Source organism: Apteryx mantelli, chromosome 10 (genome assembly GCF_036417845.1).
Source record: "Apteryx mantelli isolate bAptMan1 chromosome 10, bAptMan1.hap1, whole genome shotgun sequence".
In the NCBI taxonomy this organism is placed as follows: domain Eukaryota; kingdom Metazoa; phylum Chordata; class Aves; order Apterygiformes; family Apterygidae; genus Apteryx; species Apteryx mantelli.
The window spans coordinates 11,259,747-11,283,238 of NC_089987.1; the positions used below are offsets into that span (position 1 = coordinate 11,259,747).

Below are 23,492 nucleotides of genomic sequence, written 5' to 3' on the forward strand. Positions count from 1 at the left end.
CCAGGACTGGTTGTATTTGCACATACATCTCCTTAGAAAAATACGCGGGCAGTGAGCTGCCTCTCCCACTGTCTCAGGTGTGCTTCTCAGGTCTTGCTCTGCACACTGAGATGGTTTGTTGGACTTTTTTTAGCCTGCCCCCCCCCCCGCACACATAAACAAATAGATTGCCAATCAATTGCCCTCCACAGCTGGGGACATTTTTAAGTACACAGTTGCTTTTAATGTTTAATTAGGTATGATAACTGGATAAAATGTTCTTGGCAGCACCACGTGCCTCCAGCTCACACTTCTCCCCTTGCGGGGTGCTGCACGCGGCACCGCTCAGGTAGCTTCGGCCAAGGCTACGTCAGCGTTTCGGTGGCACATGCAAACCGCCAAGGGGATCCATGGCTGAGCTGGAAAAGCTCCTCTCGGCTATGGTTTCGCATGGAAGGTCTCGACTCAGTAACCACTTCGGAGGTGTTTTCTGACATTATGTACAAATCCAAATGGCGAGCCGCGCCGCCTTGCCTGTTTTGGGATGGCTGGATAAAGCCTTCGGAGGGCTGTACAAACAGTAGCACGCTTTTCTAAACTCGCGTCAGCTCAGATTGCTTTGGGCCACAACACATTAATGGTATGTTTATCACTGCCGTTTTTTAAAGACTAGATGAACAGCTGTGCCGAAGCTCCGGTCCGGTCCCTGGAGCCGGGCAGGCCCGGGGCCCTGCCGCAGGTGCCAGCGCCCCCCGGGCCCCCTCACTGAAGGGCACCGGGCTCAGCCCGGGCGCCGGCTGAGCAGCGGCCGCTCAGGTGAGACCGGCGGTTTAACGGTCGCGGGCGGGGCAGCCCCCTCCCCCCCCCCCCGCGCGCCGCGGAAAGTTCCAGCAGGGCGGCGGCGGCGGGAAGGGGCGTCCCGGCAGCCCCAGCCCGCCCGGGGATTCCCCCGCGGCCGCGAGCGCTGCGACGCGGTTAGTTTTCCTTAAAACGCCTCTTTCTGCCTCACGGATTTTTCCGAGGGAAGCGCCACAAGCCGCCCGCCCCGCGGATGCCCGCTCGCTCGCTCCCTCGCTGCCAGCGACTCCGCTCAGCAGAGCCGCCCGCCGGCAGCGCGGGGCCCGGCGAGCGCCGTGCGAGGGAGGCCGGGTCCCCGCCGGCGGCGGCCCGGCCCCGGGAGGCGGGGGCGCGGCGCCGCGCGCGGGGGGGCCGCTCGCGAGCAGCGCCTCGGCCGCCCGCTCCCGGCCTGACTCGGTGAGAATCATTGTTTGGCTCCGGCATTAACTACATTCCAGCGGGACGCAGCGCCCCGTCTCCTTCCTCGCATTCCTGCCCCACACAAAGGAGTCCCTGCCGCGCCGCGCCCCGCGCGCCGCCCGCGCCGCCGCGCCGACCCCGCCGGCCGCCCGCCGCCTTCGCCCCCCCGCCCGCGGGCGCGGGCCCGGCCGCGGCCCCGCCGCGGGGCGGCCGGCCGGGGGCGGCGGGGGCAGGGAGCCGCCGAGCGCAAATTCCTCCGCGCAGCGCGCCATTGACTGGACCCAGCAACTTATTTAAGGCTGGAAAGTGACACGGGGGCTCCTCGTCTGCGCTCGCCCTCGTCCGCCGCGGAGCCGGGATGCCGCGGAGGTGACCGCCGCGCTCCGCCGCGCCGCCGGGGCCGCTCTCGAGGGACGGCGCCTTCCGCGCCGGGACTGCGGGAAGGGGCGCTCGGGGGGTCTTGCCCCCTTTCTTTTTCCTCTTTTTTATTTTTTTTTCCTTGGGCGGCGCGTTTGCTCCCTCCCCGCGGCGAAGCATGGAGAAGTACGAGGAAGACATAGCCCTGAAAGCCAGCAAGTTCCTGGAGGACCTGTCCCTCTACGAGCCGTGCCCGGAGGGGGCGTACGGCCGGGGCGGCCGCCGCGACCTGCCGCTGCACGCCGACCTGGAGGAGACCAAGCGGGTCATCGCGGCCCACATGACGGCGGAGCAGAGGGGCCGCAGGACCAACGGCGCCGCGCCGCCCGCCGACGCCTTCGCCGGCGGCAAAGCCTACGCGCCCGCCGCCCCGCTCCGCGCCGCCGCCGAGCCGCCGCCGGCCGCGGGGCCGCCGTGCTGCGAGGAGGGGCTCTGCACCCGCTCCGAGGTGGCGCTGCCCTGCTACAGCGGCTTCGCCGACAAGGGCAAGCGCTACTCGGCCGAGGGCTACCGCTGCGGCGCCTACGAGGCCGGCTACGTGGCCAAGGGCGGCGGGCGGGCGCCCGACGGCAAGTACGGCGCCGCCAGCCCGCGGGGCAGCCTGGCGGCCGCCGCCTCCCCCGGCCCCGAGCACGGCAAGTTCTCCAGCCCCCGCTCCAGCTTGGGCGGCGCGGCCGCGCTGCCCTACGACAAGTTCTCCAGCCCCCGCTCCAGCCTGGTGGTGCCCGGCCAGGACAAGTACGGCAGCCCCCGCGCCAGCCTGGTGCAGTACGACGGCGCCGCCCTGAGCCCCCGCTCCAGCTACGCCAGCACGGCCAGCGACACCAGCAAGCACTCCAGCCCCCGCGCCAGCCTCACCAGCTACGACGGCGGCAGCAAGCCCAGCAGCAACCGCACCAGCGGCATCAGCATGGGCTACGACCAGCGGCACGCCAGCCCGCGCTCCAGCACGGCCAGCCAGTACTCCGGCACCGCCAGCCCGCGCTCCAGCTACTCGGACTCCAGGTACGGCCCGCCGGGCAGCGCCGAGCCGGACGCGGCGGGCGCCGCCGGGCTCTCCGTGGCCAGCCCCCGCTCCAGCGTGTGCGGCGCCGAGGGCCCCGGCGCCGGGCGCGGCGCCGCCGTGGTCAGCCCGCGCTCCAGCATCTCCAGCCAGAGCTCGCGCAGCTCGCGGGGCTCCATGAGCGCCTACCCCGAGCTGCAGCTGCCCTCGCCCCGCGCCTCCCTGCTGGGGCCCGGCCTGCAGGAAGACGGCGCCGCGCCGGAGCCGGCGGACGTGTACCACAAAATCCGTGCCCAGTCCCCGCCGCGGCGCGACCAGCAGCACCCGGCCGCGCCGGCCCCCGACGCGGCTCCCCCCTACACCTACAGCCCGACCAAAGGCTCCGCTTCGGCTCCAAAATTCAAGCTTCCCTACCAGGTGACGCCGTGCCGGGAGAGCGGCCCCAGCCAGGCGGAGAGGCGGCTGGAAGCGCTGACGCTGGAGCTGGAGAAGGAGCTGGAGATGCACATGAAGAAGGAGTACTTCGGTGAGTGGCTCCGCGGGGCGCCCCGCGCCCCCCCGGGGAGAGGGGGACTTCGGCCAGCGAGGAGGTGGCCGCCCGCGGGGCCTCGCTTGCCGCGGGTAGCTCTGCCTCTGAGGAGATCTGGTGCTCAGGGCTGCTCTCGGACCCGTTACCCGCTGGAGTCTCTGGTCGCCGGTAGAGAAGCCTGGATCGCCACGTACCGCTTTCCTAATTGCTGTCAGCAGTGTTTGCACTGAGACTCTCTTACCTGGTGTTTCTCTCTCCTGCCCGTTTCTTACAGTTTGCTGGGTCTTCCGGTGTTTTCCCTTCCAGGTGAAATAGGGAACTTGTCTGAAGAAGCACAGAAGCTGTTTGTGCGATTAGGGGTTGGATTGATTTGTGTTTGTGTGCCTTTCAATCTGTCAAAGCCTCCACAATAAGCTCCGGCATCCTCGAGGTTGCAGTGTTTTCAGTCATGTTCTTGGGCCAACTGATATTTAATTTCTGTAGACGAGCTGGACCGGTGAAACAATTTTTAGTGCCTAGTTCAGTAAAATCTTTGTCCTCGCTCAGAGTGCTTGTAGGAGCCCATGGCATTGTTTCTGGCCTGTGAGGCCTTGCAGGGCTTCTCTTAGTTATCACATGAGTCTGGCAGAGTTTGGATTTGTGTCTGAAAAGTGAGAGGAGTTTGGGGGAGAGAATCCCTCTCCCTGTCCCTGGTGAAGCTTAGCCAGGCTGTTTGGGGGGGGGGGGGGGAGTTGTCTCCTTAACGTCTTTATTGCTTCTTTGTAGAACAAAATCAAGGTCTTGAAACAAGTGAATGCATTTTGTAGCTGCACCGTTTAGATTAAGCTCCCTCATCTTTCTTATTTTCTAATGGCTGGAAAAGGACAAGATGCCTGCCTTCCAAAGAATCCCCACATGTCCAGATACTGCCCTGTTCCTCGTAGGTGCTGGGACCTTCAGGATAAGTCCTTAGATACTGCTAGCTAGGGCAGCAGGACCTTGGTGACCTTCAGAAGTGGCTTGTGTCCCCTGCTTGAATTAGGCATGTGGGTTCTGGGGGCTCTGTGTGCAGTTCTTCATAGCAGGAGAGTAAGAATAAGGCACAGAAGGACAAGGGGATCTGCTGATGTGTCAGTCCCCTGCTCGTGGCCCGCTGTGAATCAGTGGTACAAAGTCTGTGGCCTTGGAGGGGACAGTTATCTCTCACAGCCTGCGTGTGCTTGCTGGGTGCTGAGAGGAGAGAGGCCTCACTGATGGGGTGTGATTTCTGATTGACACAAGTGTTGCTGAGGATGGAGATGCATGTTAAGTTAATAAAAGATTTCAGACCATTTTCAATTCAGTATTAGTATACCCTGCATGAAAGGGAGGAGTTGCAAGGCCCTTTAAGTGCAAAGATGTGATCTGCAATGCAAGAAAGACAGATCTGTGAAGATCATCTGAGGCAGTTGAGCAAGTACCCTCTAGTACAAGGTAAACTTTTTTTGTTAACTGCATAGCATTGTTTTTATAAGCTCTTGTGCCCAGACGAAGCTGAATACAGTGCCTGCTTACTGCCTCAGTCTTACCATCCTTCCTCTGTTTAGTGTGGGGCTGAATAAGAAAGCTGATTGTCATCTGCTGCATCTTTTGCAATGTCTAGCACCTGGTGTGAGGTTTTAAGGGGCTGCAGGAACATAATCAGTTGAGTATAATAACAGATAACTTCTGAGCATCTGCAGAAGCTGGTCGGGGGTGTTAATTAACATGTGCCAAAAAATGTTTGCCTCCTAAATTTCAGTGGAGTGCAGTGAAAGATGGAGAACCCAGATATATTTAGAGTAAGAAGTGTGAGTTATAACTGCCCTGAGCCTCTGGGAAGGGTTTCTTGTGGCCAGAGAAGCTGGGTGTGCAGTGAGGAGGCCTGGGTGTGATTGGGGACTCCAGGAAGAGCCTGGGGAATGTGTGTTGTGGGTGGGGTGGGTTTTTCTTTTTTCTTCTTTCTTTTTCTTTCTCCTTCTTTCTTTTTCTTTCTCCTTTTTTCAGTTTGTAAGGATTTGCCTGTTGCAGGTATCGCTACCTGCAGGTATATTCTCTGGCAACGTGTTGCAACATGCCCTAAGCCTCGGCAGATGTGGTCTGTGTCAGTTCAGCAGTAGTAAGCTTACACCTTTGTGCCTAGGGAGTGTATGTGCCAGCTGCCCTGTAGGTATTTGTTATTGTAGTGGCACATAGAAGTGCTACTGTGACTTGCACCCTATAAGCACTTAAAACCTAGAAAACTGGGGTGCCATAGAAGAGAGGATCGATTTCTGAGAGTTGCTGATGTTTTAATAAGTCCTGATGCGCTTGATCCTGCAGTTCTGATTCAAATCAGCTGCTGAGGTGAAGGATGAGCTTTGGCTAAGTAAGCATGTCAGGGTTTGGCCCAGTATGACTGCAGGCTGAAGGGTTAAAGATGAGGAGAATGAGAAGAGAGGGGAGAGAAGTCTGCTTATGAATGATATTAGAGCAGATTACTTAGACTCATTTCTCTGAGAGAGTTTTAAACATAGCGTTAATAAAGGAAAGCCAGTAGAAATGCATTGATTCATATCCCAGCCCAATGTCTTCATTTGCCTGTTCATTGCCTCCCTTAGCGCTTGTCTGACATGCTTAGAAGGCAGTCGCAGAGTATCTGGTAGGAGTTCAGATACCTGTGATACTCTTGAAAAACAAAAATGCTGAGCCTCACAGTCTAACAAAGTAGCATGAGCAGAGCAGATGGTTTAATACTCCTTAATTAGATGAGATGAATTGTCTAGTGAGTAAATGCTCATATTGTGACACTGCTAATTTTACCATGCCCACCCCCCGCCCCAAACAATCCTTGCTTTGTCTGCTTAAAGTGAGGGCTACTCTACATGGTGCTGTTCCATTATGCTGTCCACAGGCCACTCTATTTTGTCTTATGTCCAAATGCAACTTTGAAAAATTGAACAGTGAATTATTTTGAATTTGAGGTCAAGAGACTAATCAGTCCTCTTTGGAAGAGGAATAATTCTACATTGCATTCATTTTGTTTGTGGGTCTAACCACAAACCTAACCACAGTAGTGCTGGCAATGCCTGGCAGCTTTCCCACACTTTGCTATTCCACTTCAGAAGAAATCTCTAATCTGGGGCAAAAAAAATACATGGTGGAGCTGCTGTTGCTGTAGTCTTGCCTTTTCTCTTTGCTTACATGGGGATCCCTGAGGAAGTGCAAGCAGCTCTCTTTTTGGGGGGGTGAAGGGGTTGGGCTTTCTGTGTGCCACTTCTGCCTGGAAAAGTCACCAAAATGCAGGTGACCACAAGGCATTGTTAGAGCAAATGAGAGGGGAGAAGAGGCATTCGTGGATCTGGTGTCTGCACTAAGTGAAAGCACAGGAGCCTTAGGAAAAGTACCTGAAGAGAAGGGGCAAGAACTGGTCCTCTAGCAATGCTTCCCAGGCAGTGGGGAATTGGGCTGTGTTTTTGCACATGGGGGGCTGCCTCTGTGCCCTAAGAGGGTGGGCAACCTTCCAGAAGTCAGCTAGGACCCCTCCAGGCACCCCAGGCCTCACGGAGCTGACCTCGTGTAGAAGGGATGCGTGCAGTAGTCTGATCCTCAGGAGGGTCTCTGGGGGAACCAGGAAGTGGGCAGCCCAGCAGGTCCAGAAAGCAGGCAGCCAGGCCTGCCTGTGCTACACTTCTACGAACGGCTCTAAGCAATGTTTCGTCTTTCACCGTGCTGGGGGCTTCTCTTTCCTGCCTCACCTTCTCCAGCCTTTCCTTTCTTATGGCAGGCTTGAGCATATCTGTAGAGAGAATGAAAACATCGTTCCACAGTTGATTTAATCTGACCTAAGATGACAGTGCTGCAAAAAGAGCAATCTCTCCATCTTCTCTACCCCCAGCTGCACAGCTGAGAGGTAATAGCCTGCTGCTTCCAACTGCTACCACCAGCATGTTGCAGCCACATGCACTCTGATCTTACTGAAAACCAAGCCTGCAAAAAAGGAAGTGGAGGGGAAAAGGGTTTGTTTTCAGCTGGATCAGTGAGCTGTTCTGATTCACCCTGGCCATGTGATGGCCAGATCTGACCCAGAGGAAAAGGTGGCTGCAAAGGGCATCAGGAGGGTGAGGCCATTCCTTTGGCAGCAGCCTGCAGTTAGACTGGTTAAAGCTGTAAGGCTCAGTTCCCTTGTAGCTGTACCTGCTTACTCTGCAGCCCCTTCCCCAACTGCTTCATACTCAACTCTGAGAGACCCCCTGCTTGGCCTCTTTCAAGGTATTGACACTTTGGTAAATATGCTCAGTTTAGTGACAGATGCTGAGAAGAGAAGCAGTAAAGTAATTTCACTCACTTTCATAAATGTTCTCAGCTGGGCCTTCATATGTGGTGGGCTAAATTATCAAAGTTGTTTCCTGGATGTTTTAAATTGAATGTACCTCTTAAGGTGTCAACAAGACATTTGTGGGTGTTGGAAACTCATCAGCTCAGACACTAACTTAAATTCTCTGTACTCTGTCGAACTCTTCAGTCTGATGTCTAGGCGTTGAAAAAGAGTATAAGGCAAAAATGGACTTTTGGCATGCCCATTCAAATCAAAACAGTCCTTTTGAGACTGCCTGTAAACCTACTGCTTGTCACTTACCAAGCAGGGAAATGTCATTGTGTTAAACAGTCATGCTGATGTGGCGGTCGTTTTAGAACAAGATCTCTGTATGTCCTGTGGCTCCCCAGGTGTACTGTCAAAAATTGAAGGAGAGTTGACAGAGGGGCATAGGCAGCAATTGCATGCTTCTGTGCAGCCCTGCATGCATTGCCATTGCAGCTGCCCATGCTGTGCTGCAGCCATCATCCAAAGAGGGCTGTCTGCTGTTTTGGTCAGGGTACAGGGATCCAGTGCAAGAAGTGATTTACTAACTGTCTCACCATCTTGACCTAAAGAGGAAATGGCAAGGACATTGTGAAAGTGGGGAGGTGGGGAGAGAGGAAATTGTTTTCGTCTATGCAAAGTCTAAAGAGACAAGCAGTATTTGCAATTTTTCTGATGTTAGTATATTTGATGATGTTAATACACTGTGCAGTGTTCCTTTGTTAAGAGCTTTTTCCCCAGCTTTGTTGGGCATCTAGAGTGCCTTCCTGCCTCTTGCTGCTTACTGCCTTATCTTCGATATCTCTTACTTTGTGTCTCTGATGTGCAGAATATGGAAAGTACTTAATAATGAGAAATAACTGGTCCTGTCACAATGAGCTGTCACCTTTCTTTGTCTTCCAAAGGTACTTCCATGTGGCTCTGCCATCCTGAGGAAGACAGCGCCTTTCTCAGTACCCAGTAAGAGGTCGCAATAAGCAAAGCAGGGGGTCAGTTGATGTCTCGGGATGAGATACAAAGTCCAAATTCTGTTTATAATTGTAGTAATCTATTTAGTAGAAGTGAATTCTTACTCTAACAAGTAGGGTTGAGTTTCTAGATATCCTGGATCTTTCCAGAAGGCCACCCACTAGTACTAGCAAACATATTTGGAGCACCACCAGGAAACACTGCTGATAACATCCTGTTGAAAAGCCTTTGGCCTGGTGTGTAGGTGAGGGGAGGAAGTAGATACCTAGACCCATCCAAACCTTTTCTACACTTTATGTACTTAGTCATCCATGCAAATCCATTTCTTTGTATTGAGAAATTTTGCTGGCATGACAAGAATGACTTTTGAGCCCTGGAATGTACTTGCAAGTTCAGTGTTGTACGTTCACGTCTCTTTTGTGAGCTCTCTCTGATCTTGCACTCGGAGACAAAAGGCGGTGTAGTACAGGTCTCTGGATGCGTGCGCATGTACGAGTGAGTGAGTAATGCTGCTGCATAGGACTATATGCGTGGCTGTAGAGGAGAGATGAAGAGAGTGAGCGAAGGGCTAAATTAGTGGTGAAAAGTATGTTAAATGAGAAAGTTTGGAACTTGAGGATAATACAAAGGGAGGAAGGAATAGGAGGCTGTGGCGGGAGAGAGCATAAAGGCAGTGAAGCTGATGCAAAAAAGTGATAAGTCAGCAGAGTAATGTTGCTGTTGAAAAAGAAGCCTTACTTTTGTCTGTAGTATGAAATGTCATATGAAAATGTGGGAGTGGCCCTAGCTGGTTTCTTGGAATCCCTGCTAGCCATATATATATTCCTGACTCTAAATGAAGTTGGGAAGTGATAGAACATGTAATAGGGGGAGAAGAGAGATGTAGAATGTAATGAATGTGTTGCATTTCAGTGTGTGTACTGGTTGTGTAACATGCATGCAAATAACGTGTATTAAATAGAAAGTTGAGTGACTATAACTATCACAGAAGCATTTATTATAAACACACAACTGCTTTCTTCCTTTCAGCTGCAGGAAGCTTGGCTGTGAATAGGGTGATTATTTGATGGCTTATTTTTTTTTGTCTTTTTTTTCTCCTCTCCATAGTAGTATGTGTTGGGTGTGCTTTTAACCTTTGGCTCAGTCTGTGTTGTCATTAAAAAGCACTGGATGCAAAGGATGATGGTGATTTCCAAAAAAACCAGCCACATGTTTTATTGGCACTAACATAAGGTTTCTGATAGAGATTTGGATATACTATAGAGTTGGTATGAGCATATGCACTGTCATGATATAACAAGTCTTATTTTGTTAGCCTTTTCTGTCACCATATGGTTTGGAAAATCTACCCGTGTGCATACCTCTCCGAACATCACAGCTGCCTTTTTTTTTTTTTTTTTTTTTTGGCCATGCGCTGATACAGCCCATGTGTCAAGGGGGAGGGGAGGGACGATCCACACAGCTCTACAGATCGGAAATAAAGGAGATCATTTGCATTCAAAATGTATGTGGATAAGGAATTTACTTTTGCCTGTTTCAAAGAGTCTGTATCCTTGTGAAAAGGCTGTTGGTCTGCAAGGGTTGAGTGCAGTTCATGCTTTAGTTTGCTTTGGTTTGGAGTGTGCTAAGCAATTGGTAATTCCAAAGCCACAGGGCTTCTGTATAAACACTAAGCAATTCATTAGATCTGTTCATTTTTTTAGGACACGGTCACAAGTTCCAAGCCAGATTTATACTGCGTTCCTAAAGTAAGAGCCAGTCAAATTCCCAGAAGTAATATCAGGCTTTTACCCCACCCCCACCCCCCTTCCACACACTCCCTCCCTCCCTCCCACGCAAGTCAGCCCAGCCAGGTATACCCTCTAGAGGGGTCAAGGAAACATCCTAAGCGACATTCAAAGTGAAAAACTGTTTATCTGAGTTTAGCTTCTATGAGCAGTTGTTTGCTTAGCCTCTGTGCTTGACCTTCCACAAAGATGTATATGTATGAATCCCCCAGTTTGATGTTAAATCACACACTAAAAATTCATATGCATTAGTGTGTGAATTGGGAGTATATCATTTAATAGATTCTGTGGCCACTCTATTTGGAAGAGTAGAAACAAGACTGGATTTTGAAGGAACAGACAGTTGTCAAAGTACCTGCAGTTACAATGTGATCAAAGTTAACACTTTTTAGTGGAAAGTTTCCCTCAAATTATGTAATTTCTACATTTAAAAGAATAGTCCTAGTGCCTTTGAATCAGGATTTCTGTTCTGCTCTTGTGCTCCTTCTGCTGGTTTTGTGGCAGCAGCAGAGATACCAGTCTAGTCTGAAATCCTTGGTATCTATGACTAATAAACTAGGAGACAAGTGTTTCTTGTACAGCCATATGGATGGTGAATATTTAGAAAGCCTACAAAGCAAGAGGTTTTACAAAATACTAAAGTAATTTAAAAAAATTGGCTGGGAAAGTAATTTTCAGATGTCTAAAAATGTTGTTCAGCAATGGAAGGGAAATAGCAGAAGCGATAAGTCAAAAAAACTTAAGTTTTGCATGTGTAAACAAAAAGCTCTGGGCTTGGCCTCCTACCTACATCTCATGTCCTGAAAGCTATTGAAGGACAACACTTGACTGTCTTGGTGGTGCATCTGCAGAGTTGGTCTCAGGTTCTCTTGGGCTCCCCTCTGCAGCAGCGTGAGCACGTGCTCAGCCCTGAGCTGTGCAGCACCAGAGGGCTTTCCCTGTTTGGTAGGAGGCATGGTGCCCCGTGAGTCCTGGAGCAGGGCTCTGGTGCTCATGGAGGGGCTGTAAACCTGTGATGTCTTGTTCAGGCTGTTGCTCCCTTCCCCAGGGACAGGGCTCCCGGGGCTCTGGTCGTCGCAGCGTTAAGCAGTGAGGCAGTTCTGCTGTTGGAATTAGTTGTGTCCAAAAGTGTTGCTTAATCTGTGCCTGAAGAAACCGAATGTCTCTTAGAGTATGATACAGTATATGATTTGTGCCAAACCTGGACAAAGTGCCTCTTTTCTGACAGCGCTGGGAGTATATGATGTAAAGCAATATTGAAGCAACAAAAGAAAAACAGGAATGTGCGTTTGGTGTCTGCAAACTTTATTATTAGCTTAGAAATGCTCTTGCTATTTAATCATTTCAGAGTACTGCATTCAACTGCTTGCAGTGTTCAAGTTCTGACAGAAAATAGGTCTCTCAGGCCTGTGTGATGTGGCATCCCTTGGAGATATTCCAAGGGTGTGATCTGCTCCCATTGAAGCTGGTAGCAGAATTCTTGTTAACTTAGTTGGGAGCAGAGCCATCCTTCAACTCTTAACAAAATTAGGAGATGTGCTAATTATTGACCAGTAAATGTCAGTGCTTGGCTGGATTTTTATATGAATTTTTTGCTGTGCCTGTGTAGATGCCATTTCTTAAAGTGATTTCCCCCCCCCTACACACACACGCTACAGCAGATATTTCTCTTGTGGTATGGGTTTTCTCTTTCTATTAACCTCACTGTTGTTTTAACTCCCTATCAGTGTAGCCTTATTTGTTAGATGCACTGTGAGACAGAGGAGCACAAGAAAATGGCTAAACAAGCCATATCTCTTCCAGCTGGAATATTTCACATTGTCTGAAACTTCATTCCTTGTTTTTGGAGCAGTTTTACTAAATCTCTACTGTCACATTTATGTGTTCCAGCAAACTTTTAAGAAAAGGCCTATGACTCATTAAGGGGGGGGGGAGCCCAATGCATCAGAGCACAAACATTCATTTAATGCTCAGCTGAGAACTACTGTACATATAAAACATGTAGGGACTTACACAAGCAGACTTAGATGGGGTAAGGATTTATTGCTAGGGACACCTACTTCCAAATTTGAGATCCTGGAAAAATCCCACTCAGCAGGTTTTGGGTGCCTAAAACTTGTAGGCACTTGGGTTTAAACCTTGGCGTTGCCTGTGTTCAAGCTGTAATTGTGCACGTGCGCTGACAAGTGCAGCTTACCCATTTTGTCTCGCGTGGCTTAGCTGAAAGTTTTGACCATTTTCCATTTCTGGGAAAAGAGGGCAATGGTGGCAGCTATCAGGTGATTTGGAAGAAGAGATCTTGTTTGGTTGGTTTAGTGGCTGTGGAAGAAGAGGCTTTACCCCTTGTGATAGGAGTTGTTCTGAGCACTTGTGTCCTGGAGGATGTGAGGCGTAAGGTGTGTTTCAACTTGGTAATTTAAGCACAAGGCTTGGAGGACTCCGCTGTTACGTAACTAATATATTCCATATCCAAGAGTGACGAAGCTGCTTGGGGTCCTCCAAGGAAGCTGTTATCTCATACAGGTCAAAGCAGAGATAAATGACTTGAGTCCCACACCTGGAGAGGGACACCTCTGTGCTTGAGCATGGCTCTTCGCCCTGCCATGACCAGTGCTGCCGATGCCATCAGCCCAGCGTGGGGCCTGCTGGCTAGCACTGATGCCACTCCCTGTGTGCGTGGTGCAGATGTGCTCCAAGTTTCCCCTATGCTTATTTTTTGGGAGCTTAACAAAGATATTGTGAAATCCTCCAAGTGCCAAAGTGTCCATAAATCACAGTAACCTGAGTAGATTGTCCAGAGCCCTGTCTTTATAAGAAAAGTAAAGTAGGAGTGTAAATGGCTTCTAGCATTGACTCCTTAGAAGTTTGTACTGAAGATGGGCAAACTGTAGGGATGAGAAGTCAAATGATTTTGAACAGGGATATGATCTGGTTGGAATAATAACACAAATACTTAAGACTAGTCGGGTGAGATAATTCTAATGTCTTTAATTGCAGGCAGTAGCACTGAAATGAGTCTAGTTTGTTGTGAGGATTAATTTATGTATTTGTGAATACTTTGAGATCTGCAGGGAAGGCAGCGTGCAAATGTAAAGAGTATTAATACCACATATCATAAAATAGGGAGTGGATTAAATGAACAATGAAGAATCATGTAGTAGGTTACGCAAGGTCAGGTTTGGGTATATGTCATTGTTCTTCTAAGTGTTTGGCTGAATGAGATGCATTTCAGTTCGGAACATACAGTTTTAGAAGATCTGCTGGGGATTCTCTCATGTTTTCATGTCCATCGCAACATTTAATTGGCTAACAGTTTCACTTAAGACACTGCAGAATTTCTGGAAAGTGAAAACAAGATGTTTTCTCCCTTTTAATATGGCTGCTTGGAAAAAAAATTAGAAAACTTCAACGTTAGAGAAAAGAAAAGCCATTCCTAAATGCATTTTGACAGTCATGTGAATTTAGATGCTTTTGCAGTTGCTTCAGCTCACTTGGATCATATTTCTTGTGGTCCATGGAGACCCCGTGGCCTCTCCCAGGCATGGGAAATACCCTTTCGTTCTGGAGGTCATTGCATAAGCTTTTCTCCTGTGCTGCAAACTCATCCCTAAGTGTACGCACTGGAGAGAATTGTGTTCCCATGAGTAAAGCTCATGGGCCAGAAGTTCAGTGGTTCTGCTGTGTTCTTCTTAATGTCCTTGCATATTACCTCTGTGATGAAGATCCCAGCCTGCAGGATTTCAGGGAGCACTAGACAAGGTTGGTGCCTGGTGGGTCAGCAGGGCATGTTGTTGGATTTAAAACACTTGGCCAGGTGACTGCTTTTGAATGTCCTGGATTAAACTGCTAGTAACTGGAGGTCCATTTGTGAGCAGTGAGGCCAGGTGTGCCTGGCCTTTGTGTGTGCAAACCTGCAGCACGCATACAACTTAAAAGCACATCCATGACTTTTGCAGGTGTAGGTAAAACGAAAGGAGTCTGTATGCAGTCTGTATGGCATGGTGGGTGTTTGGTAATGTAGATCTTGCTCTTTAAAGAACTATCTTATTATTTCTTAAAAAAGGTTATGTGATTTATGTTGAAACTTACCTTCCAGTGTAGTCAGCATTTGATAAAGAAATGAGAAGAAACAGTGGGTCAAATCTTGCTTTCATTGTATTCCTGTGATAGCAGTAGAGTTGCGGTCATGTAACGGAGCAGAACTTGGTCAGATGATTGCAGTGACCAAAACAGAGCTTTATGTAATTGGTCGGAGATCTTTGTTGAAAAGAGATATTTTGGTGGAGAGAAGTTTATTTTTTACTGTAATAAATTAAGTGCTGACCTGACTGAATTGAGACAGCTGAAATGCTATGACTTGATCTTGTTTCCCTGGAATTGTGGAATGTGCCATTGCCTTCACTAGCATTAGAGTGGAATTTTGGCTTTTGTGTTCTGTCTTTGCTCCTGGTGTGAAATTCCTACTAAAATCCATTTGTTTGGGCCAGATGTTGAATGTTGCTGTAAGTGAATGTATGGAAAAGAATCACTGAGGGGAATGGTTCTGAGAAGTGGGGTAACAAATAGACTTTGTTTCTCATCCTTAGATTCCTCTTCTCAGAAGAACTGTGCTCACTGACCTGGCTATTTGCTATTGGCAGCTGCCTCGGTAGTTTGTCATTGACATGAAATACAGCAGGATTAGACCCATGATCTCCATTGACGCTTTCACCTCTCACTCTTCTTTCCACCTTTGCAAGACTAGATTCATTCAAAGAGAATGTTGGTGTTTTTAAATGAAAAAAAAATAGAAGCAGCAAAAGGTACTGGAGCCCAGCAAAATTGGCTGAGGCTCACAAAACTGCTGATTATACCAGGCAGTGGGAAAGAGCTGTAATTGGTAGAAGTGTTGGTATGTCTGGGTCTTTCAGAGTGTTTATCTTTGCGTTGTGGCAGTTGCCATGCTTTTAACCTTTAGTATCACAGTCATTAGATGTCGACAAGGGAAACAGGTAATTCCTCAGGGGCAAGGGAAAAGTTTTAATGAATGGCTAATACTACTGCAGCTCTTCTTTTGCCAAGCAGTTATGTGAAAATTCTCTGTAATTGGTGGGTTGCCCATTTTTAATCAAAGCCATGTTTTTCAGATCTAAACACTCGATAGAAAACAGAGCTGTACAACAATCAAGTGTTTTGGAGTCCAGATTTTGAGCTGGTTTGAGAAATAAGCATGTAATTTTCTGAAGCATAGGTCAGTAGCTGGTATTTTTAGAAAGTATGTTGGCTTGTTCTACCTGTTCTTGGCTTGAGCAGGGCTGACCCTCTGTCTTACAGCCCTGTAAGTCAGGAGTGGTTCCACAGCAAGTGATGTATTTGCACTGGAGGAAAACCATCATGGCTCAGATGCAGGCCTTAGTGGCCTAACTCAGGAAGAAAAAAAATCTTGAGACATCTGTTTTTTTTGTTGTGTCCCCCCCCCCCCCCCAAGCCCTGTTGCATATCAGGGCAGATTCTCACAGACAGGGGAAGACAGTGTGATTGTGGAGCTGCAAATTGGTCAAATGATGCAGAGAGTGAGTTCTACCAGGTGGTGAGAATGGGGGAGCTATGAGTGTCCTCTCTCCCTGTTGCATGTCCCTATTCATCCTGTTCCCTCTGCTCAGTGAGGCAGAAGACTGGCCTTTTGTTGGGTGGTTTCAGATGTGCTTATTTATGGTACAGTATTGTTGAGCAAGAAAACCCTCAAAAAAACTGAATAATGGAAGTTTTGCCTTAATTACAGTGTTTCCAATCAAAGTTGAGCTTTTGCAGATTTGAGTATTTAGTCTATATCCTTCCCTGAATTAGCATACAGGCTTGTTAATGGGTCACTGGCAAGTGAAGAAGTTCAGAGGAGCTGCTTTGGACTGTAGGTACAGCTTGGATGTGCTTAATCTGATCTTGGAGAGCAGCTGCTGAAAGAGGGGGCAGATCTTGCTCCTCTCTGTTTTGCCTGGTCTAAGTAATCCAGAGGTCTTGCTGCAAGTCTCACTAAATTATTGATCAGATGCAGAATGTACACACTAAAATTTTTTTAGAAGGTTAACTTTCCTCTGAGCAAATACCCTCCCTCCTCTGTGAGAGAGAGGGTGGGAGCATGCAGGAGAGTTGGACTGCCCCTTCCCAGTGGAGCATGCATTGAGGTGAGACGAAGGCTCCCATGAAGGTTGCTCTGCCACATCAGGTCACCACCTCAGCAGCCAGCGTGAGGTGCTGCAGGAGAACTTTGTAGGCAGCCTGGATTTGAGCTGACCTGTTTAACTGAAGGCTTGGAGGAGGAATGTGCTCCAGCTCTTTCCTCTGCACCTTCAAAGTTCCTTTTTTAAATAACTGTAATTACTCAGTGGAGTAACTTTGCTCTTCTGGCCAGGACAACATCAACTTTATCTGGCAGAACACTGCACATTGCATTTTCATGTGTGTACGTTTTTATTATGCCCAGCCATCTGCAGAATTTTTTTAATCCATGCACCAGCTCTGTGTTTTGGCAGATGATATATGAAGTGTTTGGAAGTTTTGCAGTGGCACTTGAGGGAATTGTAGTTCTACTCTGGATGTTTTGAAGTTTTAGATACAAATTTCTTGTAAGTAGTGCTAAATGTAAAGTCTCAGATCACACTTTAAAATGCTGAAAAGGTGAAAAATTAACAATTAAACAGTTGCATTTTTAACAAAAAAAATGGTCACATTAGTCACACTTAACAAGGATCCTGCTTGGAATTTCACTTAATGGAGCAAACTCATCTCTCAAAATAAAAATATGTACCAGGTACTAACTAATCTTTATTTGGAAAATGTAGCTCTTACCTGATAAAATCCAGACCACCTTCATTCATGACAGTCATGTCAGGGGGGCACGTTTGACTTGCTTCTGTCAGCTTGGAATTGTCTTCAGCTCTTTTTATTACACCACAAGAGACTGGGGAATAAGTATTTGGGGTTTTGTGTTTTTGTTTTTTTTTTTTTCCTTTCTTTCTGCCTTTTCTACCCATCCTTCTCTGCACCTTCTGAGATGTTTCCGCTGTGGAGCAATTGGGTAGAAGGCTGCTTTGTGTTTTAGTTGTAAAAGCTATGAGCCGTTTGCCTGAAAAGTTGACAGACATTTATTTTCTGCAAAATTATGACAAATAACAAAGAGCAGATGCAGTTAATGGCATAAAAAAGAACTCTAATGCTCTATTAAGTTCTTTTGACCTCTTTCAGCTCATACAAAGCTAGCTATCAACATTTAGTTCCCAAATCATTCTGCTGGCTTGCAGAAGATGAATTTATGGAAGATGAATGTGAATCCTAAGAAAACTCCTCATTGCGAAAGCTGGGGTCATGCTGTCTCAGGTCACTAAAGGATCAGATTGAGGAGACCAGATCCAGAGACTGAATTTGACTCTTCTGCATGTGTGTTTTGGGAGGGCAGATGGAGGCTGTGTTGCTGCAGCTGTGGCAGGCAGCTCCCCTGGGCGGTGGTAAAGGGAGAGTTGGAAGGGCTGTGAATGCCCTCTTCTCCCTTCTCCACCTTCTCTGATCCACGATTGTAGCTTCCATGTTCTGTTTCTTTGTGCATTCACTGAGGAGGTTTGGCTATGCAGGTCCCTGCTTCTTCCTAAAAGCAAAGACACTTTAAGCAGAGCACTGGTAGGCACCTCGTGTTCCCTCAGGGCTGGCTTTCTGCACCTCTGTGGGCACAGAATTCAGTTCCCTTCATTTAAAGGGTGTCCCCTCAGTCAGGGGCTTAGGCTAAGCTTTTGTTTCCTCCCCAGTGTTTTAAAGTGGTATTTCTCCTCTTCCCAGCAAGGGTTTCTGTGGTTTTTCTGCTTTCTTTCTCCTTACGTTCTTCTGCTCAGAACATAAGTGATGACACCTTTATGTGACTCAAACCTGGGCAGGAGGTATGCAGCAGAGACAGAAATGGGTGATGCTGATGATGCCTGTTGGCCCTTTGACCTGTAGATGGTTATAGAGAGCTGGCTGATTCTGTGCTTACTGTGAATGTAATGCTTCCAAGTATTGCCATTCTTTTTTTGCCTTTTTAGCAGCAAAATAATAAAATTCTGCTCACTGGTTTTCCTGAAACTTCGGAGTTTATCAGGTATGGATATAAACAACTAGTGAAAAGCTCTTCATTTTGCCTGGCTTATGAACAGAATCTCTCAGTGTTATTTTTATACTCAAATATTGAAAGAGAGAGACATTACTGCACAGGGTCAGGGAATACAGCTGTGCTATGAGGTGTTGCTCAGGCTCAGAACTGAGCAGAGCTGCCTGGCACTAACACGAGCACCACCTTCAAATGGGTCATTCCCCAGTTCAGAAAGAGGGAAAATCAAATTCATTGCAAGTTTGGTCAGCCTGACAAAGTTTGTCAGCTTTGTATGATCACTGCACAGGGCAGGTGTAAGGTAAGATTTGCCCCTTGCTGTAGTTTCTGGCATGGTGGAGATACTCCGCTAGCCAAATCCTGTATATCCCCTAGAGCTTCACAGAGCATTTGTGCCTTGGGGTAAAAGGAATCTGGACTGCCAGACCACACTTTAAAAACAAAACAACAACAACAAAAAACCCTCCCTGACCTATTAGGGGTAGGGGAAAGGAAGAGGTAGCATGGGTTAGGCTGAAGAAGTCTTCCATGGTGTATAAAAGCAAATTGACTTGACTCTTGGGAAGATGCTGAAACAGTTGCTGATGCTTTCTCAGCCTCTGTTCCATACCTTAGAGGAATACAGGCCAGTGAAGAACTGGCCCAGAAAGAGGTGAACCCTAGAGGCTAATTTGCATTTATTCACAAAGCAAAACTTTGAAGATCTTCCAAATGCTGACTTGCAAATCAGTTTCCTAGTGGGCAAGTGTGTGAAGCTCTGCCTTTTCCTAATATCTCTGCTTGCCACTTTGCAGGGGCTTCATTTGGTTTCCTCGCAGGGAATTGCTGGCAGGAAGGGTGGAGCAGCTCGGAGCCATCTGTTTGCAGAGGTGGCTTCAGCAGTGGCCTGGCTCCAACTGAGCACCCCTGCCTAGATTGTGGCTATCTAATTTATTTCTGTAGCTCATGGAAAGAAAAAAACATTAAAAAAAAAAAAACCTCCCAAGCTTAAGGCTGTTCTTGGACTCCTTCATGAGCAGAGCTTCCTTTTGAAATTATTGGGTGTTCTGCTTGATTAAAGACTGGCAGAATTGGGCAACTCAATGTTATGTTGTTGCAGGGTCAGAAAAATGTTCAGGGGAAGTAAAATTTCTTTTGGTTTTCTGATGGAGTACCCCATGAATAACAAGTATTTGGCTTAGAACTCTTTCATTTCCAAATAGGTCAGTCTGTACAGGGTGCCTGTGCAGAGAATTTCTAACCCTGTTTTTAGGTGAGATGACAAGCTGAGGAATTGCTGAAGGCCGGTGTCCCTGGGTCAGGACAGTGTGTGGAACTTGCTGACCTGACTTCACCTTTCTTCAGTGCTGGAGCTTAGATGTGAACAGAACATTCCACATGCTTAATCCTGAAGAGGAATAAAATATTTAAAGTTTATTTCCTCCCTGCCCTGAAGACTCCAGGATCAGGTCACTGAGAAATAGTAGAAGATAGTGCATTGGGCAATATTGTATGGGAGGAAAGGAGAATTTTGAGAAAGGACACATGAAATAAGTCATTGACTGGAGAATTTAGTATCTCCATTCTGAGCTGAAGGTCTTTCTCCTGCTATTAGATATCGGATCTTAATTGTGTCTCTTTTAGCAGAGAAAAGATAGTTATCTATCAGGATTTAAACCTAGTATTGTAAAAGGATGCAGCTTTTTTTCTAGACAAGGTGTAAATTGTTCAGCTAACCTTTACATGATATCATACATTTTTAAGGTATGTGAGTTAGAGCAAGGAGACATGTTCAGCATGCATTCATCCTGCCAGAAACCCACACGAGCCATTCCTGTCAGCCTGAGTCCTTGAAATCAGTGAAAGATAAAAGCTAAGGCTTCCATCAGATGAAAACCAATTGGGATCAACCATTTGAACCTAACACTTAGTTTTGCTTGCTTTGCTTGAAGAGACTTTTTTTCCTCCTCTTTCTCCCCCCCCCCCCCCAGCTACATTGGAAGACAACGAGGGAAGACTTTTTGTGACTGGTACTAGACTGAAACAGAATCTGCTTAATGGCGGGTAAACAATGATTTGTGCTGTAAATTGGACAAATAGCTCCTCTCCAGGAATGATAAAATCCTTCATCAATGAGAGGAGCAGAGGATGTGTAAAGCACCAGCTCAGTGCATATTCTGTACTTCACTTAACTTTACAGAGACAGCACAGTAGAGAAATTCTTCATTGATATAGTAAAAGCTACCCTTATTTCCATGGATTTAATTACAGAAGAGGCTAGATTCATCTGGAGATAAAGGCTTCACCAATCAAAAAAAAAAAATCCCAATTCTTTTAGCTAGCTTTCAACAGAGAAGTTTTGTTTAATAAATAAATAAAAGGGACATTTACAAATGTATTTCTTTGTGGGTTAAGTGAAAGCAAAGATTCCAAAAGGACTTTGCTGCAATTAAGGGAACAGTTGCACTTCGTTTGTGCTGCAGTGATTTAGAGAGTGAGAACTAAAATCCCAGCTGAGTGATGTACACATTGATCCTGAATGTTTTGATTAAAGGTCAGACCCACAAATGCATTTGTGCTTGTTTGGAAGTCTGAAGAGAAACCTCTGTGAAGTTAAGTCTCTAAAACAGGAGTTAGATGAGTAAACATCCATGTAGCTCTTGCTTTACCTGTTTTATTTTAGTGTTAATGTAGTGTTAGGGAAAATTTTACTTGAAGACTGAAGCCCTGTCCTTAGCAGTACATACAGTAGCAGCTGTGGACTGTCCTGATTTAGGATGTTGCATCTAATCTCAGTACCTTACTGACTCAAAGAAGTTATAAAGCAGCTCGGAAAGAGAAGGGAGGATCCGGGAGAGCTGGTTGATTTTTCAAGGATCACCTCCTCCAGACTCAAGAATGATCCATTCCAACATGCAAGAACTCAAGCAAGAGTGGAAGGAGGCCTGCGTGGATGAACAGGGAGCTTCTAATTAAACCCAAAAGTAAAAAGGAAATGTACAAGAGGTGGAAGCAGGGGCAGGTGACCTCAGGAATATAAAAACCCTGTCTGAGCATGCAGGGTTGCAGTTAGGAAAGCCAAAGCCCCCCTGGTGTTGAATCTGTTGAGGGATGTGAAGGGCAACAAGAAGGGCTTGTACAGGTGTATGAGCAGCAAAAGGAAGACTAGGAAAAATGTGGGTCCACTGCTGAATGGGGCTGGGGCCCTGGTGATGGGGAACACAGGAAGGGCCGAGGTACTAAGTGCTACTTTTGCCTTGTTTTTTACTGGTAAGGTTTACCTTCAGGAGTCTCGGGCCCTTGAAAGCAGTGGGGAAAGTCTAGAGCAAGGAAAGCACCCTCGGTAGAGGAGGATCGAGTTAGGGAACACTTGAACAATTTTGACATACACAAGTCAGTGAGACCTGTTGAGATACATTTATGAGTGCCGAGGGAGCTGGCTGATGTCTTTGTGAGGTCACTCAGTCTTTGAAAGATCATGGTGATTGAGGGAGGTTCTTGAGGAATGGAAGAAAGAAAATGTCACTCTTGTCTTCAGGGGAATGTCACTCCTATCCAGGGAACCTACAGGCTTGGCCTCACCTTGATCCCTGGAAAAGTGATCACAGAATCACAGAATGGTTGAGGTTGGAAGGGACCTCAGGAGATAATCTAGTCCAACTCCCCTGCTCAAGCAGGAGCAACTAATCACAGAATCACAGAATCACTGAGGTTGGAAGGGACCTCTGGAGATCATCTAGTCCAACCCCCCTGCTCAAGCAGGGTCACCTAGAGCACATTGCACAGGATTGCATCCAGGCGCGTTTTGAATATCTCCAGAGAAGGAGACTCCACCACCTCTCTGGGCAACCTGTTCCAGTGCTCTGTCACCCTCACAGTGAAAAAGTTTTTCCTCATGTTAAGATGGAAGTGTCTGTGTTTCAGTTTGTGCCCATTGCCTTGCGTCCTGTCGCTCGGCACCACTGAAAAGAGTCTGGTCCCATCCTCTCGACACCCTCCCTTCAGATACTTGTACACGTTGATAAGATCTCCTCTCAGCCTTCTCTTCTCCAAGCTAAACAGGCCCAGCTCTCTCAGCCTTTCCTCATAAGAGAGATGCTCCAGTCCCCTAATCATCTTTGTGGCCCTAATCCTGGAAATGTATTAAGGACAAGGTGTTTGGGAATAGTCAGCATGGATTTACAAAAAGAATATTGTGCCTGACCAACCTGATAGCCTTCTGTGATGAGATGACTTGGCTTGGTGGATGAGGGGAGTGCAGTGGCCTGTTTATCTCAACTTTAGCAAAGCTTTTGATGCTGTCTCCTATGGCATCTTATAGGAAAAAATGATGAAGCACAAACTAAAGCGGACTGTGAGGTGGATTGAAAACTGGCTGAGCTGCCAGGTGCAGAGGGCTATGATTAGCAACATGAGGTTCAGTTGGAGGCCAGCCAATAATGGCATACCTCAGAGGTTGATACTGGGTCCAGTACTTTTTAACATCTTTATTAATGACCTGGATGATGGGACAAAGTGAGCTCTCAGCAAGGTTGCAGATGACACAAAACTGGGAGGCATGCTTGATGTACCAGATGGTTGTGCTGCCATTCAGAGGGATCTTGTCAGGCTGGAGAAATGGGCTGACAGGAACCTTGCAAAGTTCAACAAAGGGAAGTGCCTTCCTGCACCTGGGGAGGAATAACCCCATGCCCCAGTACAGCCTGGAGCCCAACTGGCTGGAGAGCAGCTTTGCAGAAACAGCCCTGGGAGTTCTGGTGGACAAGTTGCATGTGAGCCAGTGATGTGTGCTTGCAGCAAAGAAGCCTAACAGCCTGCTGGGCTGCATTAGGAAAAGCATGACTGACAGGTCAAAGGAGGTGATTTCCAACCCCCCCCCCCCCCACACACACACACCCATGAACTCAGCACTGGTGAGACCACACCTGGTATGCTGTGTCCAGTGCTGTGCTCCCCAGTACAAGACCTGGACCTACTGGAGTGAGTCCAGCAAAGGGCCACAAAGATGTTTAAGTCATTGAAGCATCTGACATATGAGAAGAGCCCCTGAGGTCTGTGTCTAAGTGGGGAACCCCAGAGCCTCTCTGTGTTCCCAGTTCTGGGTGCGTGCCCTGGCTGCA

At 47.8% G+C, this 23,492-nt stretch overlaps 1 protein-coding gene across 1 annotated transcript in view; it reads left to right on the forward strand.

Annotated features, from left to right (window-relative positions):
* The first annotated feature begins 1,625 nt into the window (after positions 1 to 1,625).
* Positions 1,626 to 23,492, forward strand: part of WTIP (WT1 interacting protein) — a 90,808-nt gene continuing 68,941 nt past the window's right edge. The window contains exon 1 of the mRNA XM_067302487.1: positions 1,626 to 3,182. Coding sequence (XP_067158588.1) covers positions 1,772 to 3,182 — 1,411 coding nt within the window. The 5' untranslated portion in view covers positions 1,626 to 1,771. The remainder of the gene's footprint in view (positions 3,183 to 23,492) is intronic.